Genomic DNA, 11,185 nt, shown 5'->3' with positions numbered 1-11,185 from the left:
CTTTACCGTAGGCTATGGTTGAAGAATCTTGTTAGATCGTCGTTGGTCGCTCTTGGGCTTCAATTGTTGGCCTATGATTCAGTACCAGCAATGCAATTAAGCAAGCGGGGTAAACAGGTGGGATGATTCGAGCACTACAGGAATTTGTAATACCTGGAGTAGTATCCTGCTACATGGGACACAGGTAATCCCACGCCACACTGAGAGCGAACACTGCGAACCGGTAACGGAGCGATAAAGAGTGACGTTCATACAATAACAGTCACCCAACTATCCCGCACAGATTACAAGTAGGCGCATTAGGATACTAACTAGGTTAGGTATTTGATAAAGAAAGCAGTCTTTATATGATGTAGCAGAACTTTGGGGAAAATGGGGGACTGAGCAATCTAATAGAGGGTCCTACCGCTGAGTGGTTGGTCTGCTAGAAATGAAATATGTGTGGAAGCCTTGTTAGTAGTTGTTGGTTCTAACTCGCGAACAGGAGTTGGGATCGTTAGAAAACCGGCGGTGGATGAGGACTGTGTTGTTGAAATTATTAATTATGACTCTCCGCATAACCTCGAAGGATATGGGAAACTAGGAGTACACAAACGGATTCCCTTCAAACGTAGCTATGATCATCCGTTTAACGCTATGCATTTATTCTAGTGCCTCTAAACGTCGCGACCAAGATACCCCGGCAAGCCCCTTGTCCAACAGAGTAGCATTGTTCTATGTCGTGAAGAAGCAGTAACATGCAACGAAGATTATTGGAAGTGACTTCTGGCATGGGCTAACTTGAGTGGGAATTCAAGTACCGGCGTTTTCATAAACAGCCCTCTTTAGCAGCATGCTTCGTAAATTGTTACAGGCTTCCTGGACCGCCTAAACTCGCTATAATTACGCGCTTGTTTCACGTCACAGTACACAGCATAGAGCAGAAAGGAAAACTCAGCAATCGACGTGACGAGATGAAAGAAGAGGAATATCCAGGCTATTTTATGTAGGAACGATTGTCAAATATACTCGCAAGATAGAGCTCCCATCATTGGCCGCTAGCTAGTCGCTCAACACCCGCGTGCCCCTAGTCTGAGCTATCTACACTGGGCATAGCGCTGGGGGTGCGACCATAGGGCTAGCAATGATTACCCGGTGGGATTGTAAGAGGGGACTCATGTTGTATTCCTTTTATTTCTTTTAGAGTTACATCGGGTTTCGATTGTTATTTCACTGCATTCATCCTCAAACTTAATTAAGATTTGAGGGATATGCGGTCAAATGTAAAGATGATTTAGAACGAAGGGTGTAATGGAGTGCAGTTTGGATGTTGGCTAACTTCGGGAGGGCTGCCGATAATCGGGAGGACATGCTGGTTGCTTCCTTGGGGGAAGGCATTCTATGGTAGAACATAGTCGTTATATTGTACATTTATCAATTGCGTGTCCATGAGGATGCTGTACGCGTATATGCTGTATCTAAGTAAACTAGGCCTTAACGTTAAGGGTCGAATGTTGATCTAGATTCAATTAACAACATATCACAAACGACTTTTATCAAGTGCATGGACTCAAGAGACCGCATTCTAAGTACTCAATTTCGTTAGAAATGTGAAACGGTAGTGCCTAGTTGGCGCTCCTTCGCAATGGCCATAATGGCATTACTAGCAGCGAGGTCAGTCAGGCCAACGCCAACAGATTTGTATACTAGTAGCCCATCTTTCATCCAATTCTCAAGAGGCTTCTTATTAGTCTCACTATTCTGTAGATTTCCAACCTCTCCGATTTCAACAACGTGCTCAGCCCCTATCTTGCTCCGCGCAAACTCTCCCGAGTGCTCTACGACGTATTTGCGGTCGTCAGCGAGGACTGAACCAGCCCTGGATCCTGATGTGATTCCTTTTACCGTTTGGTGGATGAGCTCCGGGTCTAGTTCAATCATATCCGGCTGCCACGAACCAACAGCAGAGACATAGGGCTGGCGTTTTCTTCCGTCATTTAATACGTAGCTCGCGGGGAATAACGGCTCGGTCGAACCGACGGTACAGAAGATCGCATCGGCAACTGAGAGATGACCCTTTAAGCATTCTTGATAGTCGGAGCGCGAAGGATCAATAGCTTGCATCGTTGCTGCAGATTTCCACCGGGTACTATTTTCCTCTCTAACTTTCGCGAGTAATGCTTCCGCCCGCGACACAGTCCGATTGACGATAATGATGGACCTGATCTCGTCGCCCCGCAGCGCTAGGGCGAGACGCAAGTGCCAGAGAGCCTGCTTGCCAGCGCCAAAAATTACGATGTTTTCAGTATAGTTGCGCCAGAGATAGGGTATCAATGCGATAAGCGCGGTACGATATCCAGTGACCTCCTCGGCGTTGAGAATACCGGATGGTATGCCGTCAGCATCGCACATAGTGACTATGCCGCGCAGAGCGCCGGCGGCTTTCGATGTTGGAGCGGGTGTAATAACGATCTTGGTCCCGACGCTGTCAGGTGATGTAAACGGTCGGAAGAGGCATTTCTGCCCTTCGGGGCGATTGATCACACCCGGGGCGGGTTGATACTGTCGCTCAGCTCCAACAGAGTAGGATCTTAAACATTGGAGGAGCGCATCACTAAAGTTGAGAATCTGGGCCCTTGAGAGATTTATGAGGATATCATGTATATCAGAATCTCCGAGAACTAGCAAGTTTCCCATCTTTGATGTTCAAGGAAGCATTAAGTTATAGCAGATGAAAATTATGGTGAAGAGGATGAGTTTGGGTTGAGATGAGGGGCAACTTAGTAACCGGGATGTCATGCATAGGGTCCACGACAGCGCTATTGGTTTTCACGAACGATTTCGTTTAAGCTCCCGCATGGCAAAGTCTGGTATTGCAATTCGAAGCGACTCGAATTATTTTTCAAAATCGAGATCATACAAGCTCGCATATGATAGTACGAGGTATAACCAAGCTCTATAGGTTAACTCATAAGCGTCCTCAGTTTCGCCGACATCGCCCAATGGAACATGCCTCCGCTAAGGTACTATACTATGTAAGTAGTTTACCGATGTGTCTCCACAACTCCTCGTCTCGGTTCTCGAGGGGTGCTGCAATGAGGTACTGAAACGTGTTATAGTAGTTGCGCTTATCTTCGGAGCGATTCTTTTTGTTTTTTTCTCCCCTTCCCTTCTTCTGTGTGAGTCTCATGATGAGCAAAAAAACGAAGGGTGGACATGCTCAGTTGGACATTTAGCGCTGACAGCCCCTGTATCTTTGAGCCGAATACCGAGCTTCAGTGAGATGGTCTTCAGCGGACAGAAACTTTCATGCGATTGATGATTATTTAAACCAGTTCATACTTAATGACATTGTTGCTTTCCGTACGGTGATATTAGAGAAAGCCCCAACTCGAATGATATTATCCCATACCGATTATTACTTCTTAGCAGCAGTTGCACCCTATAAACACACCTACGTCCAAATGTGCCAGTCTTCTCGCACACCTACCTTAGGGGACGTTTGCTTAAACTGCGGTCCCTCGGCATCAACTAAGTATCCCATCTCGCATCTATCAAACTTGATATTCTCGGTCTCGGTCGCATAGAATTCGTCGAACCGCGACGAAAGCGCATCCTTTAGGGTCTCCACGTTACCAGCGGGATGAAGCTCTCGCCAAGGATGAATGCAACTCTCTGCGCGACAAGACTTCAGTACGAAAAGAAGGGCATCAAGCCTCTGGCGGACCTTCTCCAATGGCAGGCCAAGTAATGTGATTCCAGATCCCGCATCCGGATGTAACAGGTTGTTCATCTGCCCCGGATCGGTAGTGAGATCGTGGAGTTCATGCTCGTTGGTGCACCACACGTGGTAATGCAGGTTATACGAGTCGCCGATTACACGCAGCGCCTTGTAGGTATTGTTCAAGCGAATACGGGGATACCAGTCGAATAACTGGGCCTCGTTTGCCGCGAAACCCCAATGTTCGACAGTGACGTGCTCGTGGCGTTCCGCTTTGGCTTGATCAATACCGGGTTTGCTCAGTGGTATTGCTAGGCCATCAAAATCATCACGCAGGGGAATACCCGCGAGCTGCAGTAGAGTGGGAGCTAGGTCTGTATGGGTTGTTACAATGTCCGTCTCAAAGTTCTGCGGCACTCCTGGTCCCCTGATAATGAGCGGGATGTTGATGTCTTCCTCGAAACTGCACTGTTTAGACGGGTTCAAACGATGTTGCCCGATGTGGTAGCCGTTATCAGTCGAGTAGACTATATAGGTGTTCTCTAGAATGCCGAAGTCTTCCAAACGACTGAAGACGTTGTCCACGATCTCGTCTATGCTTTGAAGCGCTCTTAGACGTTGTCTGTAGAAGTGATCGTTGTATTCGACGTTCTCAGGACTCTGTTTGGGTAACGCTCGAACCCAATTCCCTCCTGATGGTTTATCCGGGTTGAAGTTTGCTGTCCTAGGCACCTTCACGTCTGGGAAAAGGTGAGCGAACCGCTCTGCTGGAACCGGGGGCCCGAAGTAAACCTCGGAAATATCGTCGTCGTCGCCTTCTGGGAAGTGAGGAGACTGGATATCTGAGTGTGGTGCCACGGGCGCGATACCAAGGAAAAACGGCTTCCCGGCGCTATGTGCTTCGTCGAGGAAATCAAGTGCCTTTTTGGCTAGAACGTCAACTGTGTGCTGACCCTCATAGCTAACTGGTGGGTCTTGATTCCTTTGATACGTGCTGTTCATGTACCAGTACGTAAAGGGGTCAAGCAAGAAGTCCTAACGATGGTTAGTTAGAGCTATAACTGTCTTGCAATGAGTACTCTTACAGAGGCTGTCCATCCTGCAACGAATGGCGAATTATATGTTTGAACTGAGTGGGCATTGAACAGTTTACCGGTATAGTAAGTGTTGTATCCCGCAGCTTGTAGCCAGACAGGAAGATATTTGTCGTTCAAGCCCTGACTGATGAATTTCGGGTAGCCTCCTATAGCAATTATGAGCTAATGGTAGGATATTTCATTTGTAATACATACCATGCGGTGTTTGTACATCAGTAACATTGTGATTATGTGCTGCTCTACCAGTCCACAATGAAACTCTCGAAGGGCAGCAAAGAGCAGTAGTACAGAAGTGTTTCTTGAAGAAAGTGCCACGATCAAGTAGATGCTTCTTGACAAATGGCATGTAGTCAAGTGATTGCATGTGAATATCTTGGTCATCCGTCAAAATGAAGACTATATTCGGACGGTCTCGTCCCGACTTGGCCAATAGGTCTTGATTGATCGGCCCATATGGGTAAGGCCATTGTGCCCCTGTGAAGGAGACAAGTGAGGCCAAAAGTGTGGATATCAGGAGATACTTCATCGTGACATTCAATTTGTTCGAATGGCCTATAGATATTCCTGGCGCTAATGCTAGCAATATTTAGTGTTGGTACTTTGATGAATGAATATCCAGGAAGTGCTTACATGTGTAAGTGTGATCAAGACAGCCAAGATTAGAATGGATGCCGAGATTTGTCTGAAGCTTCAATACCACACCAGCTCCAACATATTTCTATTAAGTTTAAACAGTAGACATGCGGGGTGCATCTGGTGGTGTGCGACGCCTGTTTGATGACGTGATATGCAGCACCATCCTATATACTCCAACCTTGCAACCACCGATTCTTTGATAGGCTGTATCAAAGCAAGGTTATTTCCTCACGAAGCAGCGGAAGGGATAAAAGCGAGGGGCAAGAGGAGTGGTTATTGCACACCTACCATTCAATGAACATGATTCGTTGTCATTAGAATGCCGCAGCTATACACCATGGTGAGTATTATTGTGGTTTCGCAACTGATAAGCAGGCAATGTGACATCGAGACCAACCATGAGCCGGAGGAGAGACGGCTGGTTGGACACAACCCCGCACGAGTACCGTAAGTCATGGCACCGGTAAATTAATAGAAGCGACAGTTGGCCTATAGAGGAAAACAGATCTGTTGATATAAACTCATGAGTAGCTGGCATTAGCGTGGCTTCGACACTACCAGTCGTCAAGTCGATGCTCAGCAGTGGTTCATATCATGCCTACCATAGTCCCGGACCAAGGTGCTCAGGGGAAGTTGCGCCAGAACGAAATCGATGGTGGGATTGAGAAGGAAGAGAATGAATTCTCAATCGCCCCCCTAGGTGAACCGCAAGAGAATAGGAAATTCTGGTTCCAGCGACGAAAGGAATACAACCCTAATGCGATCGCCACACAGGTATGTCAAGGGTCAATATTTGGAGGAAAAAACACTCATATCTCATTCGACAGCCCAGTGTATATGACGATGTCGACATTAGGGACCAATACCTACCCCGACCAGATTGGTTAGCTATTCGCGAACCTCAAGTTCAAGCTGTATGAGATTAACGTCTTCTCCAGGGAGAACGCACATCGATTTGACCCATCGGCGAGATGGACTTGGGGCGAAGAACACAAAGTAATCCGCAAAATAGATTGGCGCATTATGCTTTGGGTCGCTGTCATGTTCACTGCCATGGAATTAGATAGGGCAAATCTGAGCCAAGCAGTGGCTGATGACTTTCTCGCAGACTTGGGGTTTACCACAAATGGTATTTCTTTCGCCCCGATTCCATAGATTTGCCGTGACTGACGATGGGCAGATTTGAATCTGGGTAACTCGGTTTATGCATTGTCGTTCCTTGCTGGCGAGTTTCCCTCTCAGCTCCTAGCTAAATGGGTCGGACCGGATCGGTATATTCCTGTCCAGATCATCCTATTCTCGATTGTTTCAGCTTCGCAATTCGCTCTTAATAGCAAGGCCTCCTTCTTAGCCTGCCGCTCCCTTCTAGCACTCTTGCAGGGAGGGTTTATCCCAGAAGTATGTATTAGAAACTACAAGTATTGCACTGGGTAGAGGCTTACCTACAATGTCACAGTGTGTTTTATACTTGTCATACTTTTACAAGCATCATGAACTCACGATCAGACTGAGTTTCTTTTGGACTGGCATGTTTATAGCTGATATTCTCGCGTCCATAATTGCTTTCGGCCTGCTTCACCTGAGAGGAGTTAGGGGATACGCCGGCTGGAGATGGCTATTCTTGATTGAGGTACGTAGCTTTTCAGACAGCTTCACAACTTAGCAGTTGATGCTTTCAGGGCCTGATTACTGGTACAATCGGTATCGCATCATTTGTGATGCTACCTCCGGGTCCAACCCAAACAGCAAGTTGGTCCCGAGGTGAAAAAGGGTGGTTCACACCTCGGTAAGTTTAATTTTGGCCTCTTTCTCAACATAGGCTTACCGTGTGTAGAGAGGAATCTATCATGGTGAACAGAATAATCCGAGATGATCCAAGCAAAGGATCAATGCACAACCGACAGCCTATCACGCTCAAACTACTTTGGCAGAGTCTGACAGATGTTGACCTCTGGTAACGTAGCCCATCTGATATGGTTGACGAGTACTTCTAACGAGTTGTATCAAGGCCTCTTTATGCTATCGGGCTCACTTTCAACATTCCAACATTTTCGCCGGGGCAGTACCTAACGCTCTCGCTGAAAGGCTTGGGCTTTACTACATTCGAAACGAATCTGCTATCGATTCCATATCTAGTGTTGAAGAGTATGTCAAGCATCTGTGGCAATGAGCAATATTAACCTATTCATAGTCATCAATATGATGCTGCTCTCCATTTTGGCAGAAGTTACTGGTCAACTTGCTGCATCCGCCGTGATATTCCAATTCTGGTGTCTTCCCTTCCTGGTTTACTTGCGTGTAGTCGATACGACGCATGCGTCAAAATGGCTGACATGGGCAATAATCTCGCTGCTTCTCGCGGCGCCGCTTGGTATGCCCAAATGGTGCAAGAATGAAGGTTAGGGGCTAACTACTTTATAGCTCACCCCGTACAAGTCGGCTGGGTATCGAGGAATGCTAATACGGTCCGCTCTCGGGCTATTGGTGCGGCATTATACAACATGTTCTTGCAAGCCGGCGTAGTAATCTCATCCAACATCTACCGCGCTGACGACGCGCCTCTATATCGCCGCGGCAACACCGTCCTCCTGGGAATATTGAGCCTCAATGTGGTGTTATATGTAATCGCCAAGCTTTACTACGTCTGGAGGAATCGCTTAAGGGCGCAAAAGTGGGATTCCATGACGCCAGAGGAAAGGCTAGTGTACCTGTCGGATCACCAGGACAAGGGAAATAAGAGGTTGGACTTCAGGTTGGCCTCATAATGCGGGAGAACCATATCGAGATCAAGTGCCAATCAACGCATCGCTCATAGAGAAACACATTGATTTCAATTAAAGTCTTAGTTACCATCATAGTCTTAGGGTAGTATCGAGATTCGGGTGCCATCGATGCCGACATCACGAAGGGCGGAGTTGGTCAATTGACTCTGTCTCATTGAATTACTATTGTGTCTTATATCAGTAGGCCGACAGACTATGCTAAACAATATGACGCACTTGAAAGAGTACAGGATCGTCGAGAAGAGTGAATCGACGTCTCTGTGTTTATGTGTACCAAAGCAGCCGCGCATAATTGCCGATATGGATTGACATGTATCCCTGGGAAGATCCCCGTTCCAGAACTACCTCAGCCGGAGACTACCTGAATCCGGGGTCGGGGTAACATCAAAACGGGATGCCAAGAAATACGAGGAAATTATGAGTAAGAGTCTGATCGATTATGAATGGATTTTTTCCAGACTACTAGCTGAACCATCGGGTTTTCTCGTAATACTGATGTGACTTCAACAGCATGATCCAAAAGTGGTGTGCTATCACATCTCTGTTTCCTCTCAATCTCTATTTATTACCACCGCCTCGCGAGGAGCCCTAAACATGACTGGGGACGCCACCCCAGATAGAGTAGATCATCAACTGATATGATATACCTAGGCTCAGCAGCATAGTTCACGCGCGTACTCGGTCAGAACTCGGTGAACGCTAGGCTAGAGATGTGGGAACTCCAGTGCCCCAAGATATAGCGACCAATACATAGGCCGGCCCAAAAACACCGCGGACCAGCCATCCCGGTACGTGGAGACCTCCAATGCCGCCTAAGCATTCCGTGAGAAATTCACCAATGCAACCTTTTCGCCCTCATTAAGGAAGCTCCTTAGTGATCAGGAACTGACAAATTCGTATAAATGGCTGCATCATCCTGTTTCCACGAGATGGCAGCTCAACAATCACCTATCCTCTTGGGTTGGCCCTTTCTGGCCCTTCATCGCACTTCCAAGTACCCACGCAAATCTACACGTCATGGCTCGCTCAAGCGTAACTGTTCTCGCACTTCTCACCTCCGTAGCATTAGCTAGCGCCCAATGTGCCCCGGAGACGTTCACTGCGTTCCTTGTGGACAACCCGGAGGTGACTGTCAACTTCGCACAAGCCGTCCCGCAAAACGGAAGTTTCGGGCAGGGAAGTTCTAATATCCCCTTTCCTTTCAATGCGACGCGCTTACCGGCGCTCTGTGCCGTGGGTATCAACGTCAAATCGTCTGCAAACTCGTCATACAACTTCGGCCTATTCCTTCCCGATTCGACATGGAATAATAGGTTCTTAGCAACGGGCAACGGTGGCTTAGGTGGTGGTATTAATTGGTGCGTGATTTATATAAGGCATTCGAGATTTCCAATCATTGATCCTTGCTAATGAACTGGCGAATTGGTAGGCCAGATATGGGCATATTCTCCCACGTATGAGTTCCTGTGTATATCCTGGTATAGCAAACCGATGGCTAACAATTTCTCCAGTATGGATTTGCCACAATGTCAACAGATACAGGACATTCGTCTGATCCTGGTGACGGGTCATGGGCGCTCAATGCGCCCGAGAGTATCATAGATTGGGGCTATCGTGCCATGCATGGCTCTGTTGTCTTAGCCAAAGTTAGTACTCACACAATGCAGTCGGACAAACTGTATGTAGAAACTGACCATCTCTTAAGCATATCATAACGAATTACTACGCGGCAGACGATGGCATTAGCTACTCCTACTATGCTAGCTGCTCTACTGGCGGAAGGCAAGGACTGAGAGAGATTCAGCTTCATCCAGAGTCGTTCGACGGTATCTCTGTCGGTGCACCAGCTTGGTGGACTCCTCATCTTGCAGGCGCAACTCTTGTAAGTCACCATTGAGTTCATGCTCTTCGTGACTTGAAAACCAGCGCTTTATCAAAGGATTGTCTTTTCATCAATAGTGGCTGCGAGCAATCTTGAATCTCTTGGAGACCAACTGATCATACTTGATATTGTGGCGGCGGCTGACTTCAAGTGCTACAGTGGCAAGGTCTCTATAATTATCCCGAGTCTGCCCCAACGCACATTAACCCTTCATTATTCAGAACCATCACTGCTGAAATGAAGAGGCAATGTGACCCGCAAGATGGCCTGGTTGATAACATCATTAGCGACCCTTACGGCTGCACCTTCGACTTTGAGGCACTGCTCTGCACGAGCGCGAACTCAACTGCGTGTCTCACGCCAGCACAGCTAACGACGCTATACAAGTTCTATAACGACTGGGTTGATACCAACCAGGAATTCGTATTTCCTGGTGTAAGCCTCGGAACAGATCCAGGCTTTCTTCTGAGTCAGGTATCAACATACGGCTCGGACCTTTTCACCTATTTCGTGTTCAACGACACAGAATATGACTTCACGAAGTTCACCTACAAGGATCTTCAGGTAGCAGACGCCATTAACCCCGGAAATGCGACGGCGGGAGACTTTGATCTGTCGCCGTTCATGAAGCGCGGTGGCAAGATCCTGAAGTATCATGGGGCAGCGGATAGTCTCATCCCGACTGGCAGCAGTATCTATTTCTATAAGAAAGTCTTGCAAACCCTAAGGCCCAAGGGTATCAACCTCGACGACTTCTATCGCTTCTTCCTCATTCCTGACATGGGTCATTGTTCGGGATCGATGACCGGACCGTGGTACCTTGCCGCTGGCAGCCAGTCTCTGACAGGAGCCACGCACTCTGTCCCCGGGTATGAAGATGCCGAGCATGATATCATCTTAGCCATGATGAAATGGGTTGAACATGAAGAGGCGCCGGATCATTTGATTGCGACGAAGTTCGTCAAGGATAATGCGGCGTTGGGTGTGCAGAGTCAACGGCCCCTGTGCGTTTACCCAAAGCAGGCGAAGTACATATCAGGTGACCCCAACGTCCCCGAAAGCTGGGAGTGCAAATCCCTGTATTAGC

General features: G+C 47.7%; 4 protein-coding genes across 4 annotated transcripts; 2 read left to right on the top strand and 2 right to left on the bottom strand.

Moving 5' to 3' along the window:
• Window positions 1-1,496: 1,496 nt before the first annotated feature.
• F5B22DRAFT_247113 (uncharacterized protein) lies at window positions 1,497-3,013 on the bottom strand. Its single transcript, XM_047969977.1, has one exon. It carries the CDS (start codon window positions 2,674-2,676, stop codon window positions 1,582-1,584), a length of 1,095 nt encoding a protein of 364 aa, XP_047829568.1. The 5' UTR covers window positions 2,677-3,013; the 3' UTR covers window positions 1,497-1,581.
• Window positions 3,014-3,433: 420 nt separating this feature from the next.
• On the bottom strand, window positions 3,434-5,323 carry F5B22DRAFT_647824 (arylsulfatase-like protein; the record flags this gene model as incomplete). Its single annotated transcript, XM_047978934.1, has 3 exons — window positions 3,434-4,735; window positions 4,786-4,943; window positions 4,993-5,323. The coding sequence occupies 3 exons, from the start codon at window positions 5,321-5,323 to the stop codon at window positions 3,434-3,436; spliced, it is 1,791 nt and encodes a 596-aa protein (XP_047829567.1).
• A 478-nt stretch (window positions 5,324-5,801) lies between these two features.
• Window positions 5,802-8,416, top strand: F5B22DRAFT_246713 (major facilitator superfamily domain-containing protein). Its single transcript, XM_047969973.1, has 10 exons — window positions 5,802-6,207; window positions 6,261-6,316; window positions 6,372-6,562; window positions 6,614-6,831; window positions 6,890-7,063; window positions 7,113-7,219; window positions 7,268-7,387; window positions 7,442-7,578; window positions 7,625-7,804; window positions 7,855-8,416. Exons 1-10 carry the CDS (start codon window positions 6,028-6,030, stop codon window positions 8,196-8,198), a joined length of 1,707 nt encoding a protein of 568 aa, XP_047829566.1. The 5' UTR covers window positions 5,802-6,027; the 3' UTR covers window positions 8,199-8,416.
• An 817-nt stretch (window positions 8,417-9,233) lies between these two features.
• F5B22DRAFT_647822 (feruloyl esterase B precursor) lies at window positions 9,234-11,184 on the top strand (the record flags this gene model as incomplete). Its single annotated transcript, XM_047978933.1, has 5 exons — window positions 9,234-9,574; window positions 9,646-9,670; window positions 9,728-9,862; window positions 9,922-10,098; window positions 10,258-11,184. 5 exons carry the CDS (start codon window positions 9,234-9,236, stop codon window positions 11,182-11,184), a joined length of 1,605 nt encoding a protein of 534 aa, XP_047829565.1.
• Window position 11,185: the final 1 nt, after the last annotated feature.

Source organism: Xylaria bambusicola, assembly GCF_022495145.1.
Source record: "Xylaria bambusicola strain CBS 139988 unplaced genomic scaffold F5B22scaffold_29, whole genome shotgun sequence".
NCBI classification, from domain to species: domain Eukaryota; kingdom Fungi; phylum Ascomycota; class Sordariomycetes; order Xylariales; family Xylariaceae; genus Xylaria; species Xylaria bambusicola.
This window is presented reverse-complemented; position numbering and strand designations above follow the sequence as displayed.

Bases quoted from the DNA above. Each gene is read 5' to 3' on its own strand.
- F5B22DRAFT_247113 (XM_047969977.1), bottom strand. From the start codon at position 2,676: ATGGGAAACTTGCTAGTTCTCGGAGATTCTGATATACATGATATCCTC.
- F5B22DRAFT_246713 (XM_047969973.1), top strand. From the start codon at position 6,028: ATGCCTACCATAGTCCCGGACCAAGGTGCTCAGGGGAAGTTGCGCCAG. The intron at 6,208-6,260 runs GTATGTCAAGGG...CTCATTCGACAG, and splicing joins CTAATGCGATCGCCACACAG to CCCAGTGTATATGACGATGT. The intron at 6,832-6,889 runs GTATGTATTAGA...ACAATGTCACAG, and splicing joins AGGGAGGGTTTATCCCAGAA to TGTGTTTTATACTTGTCATA.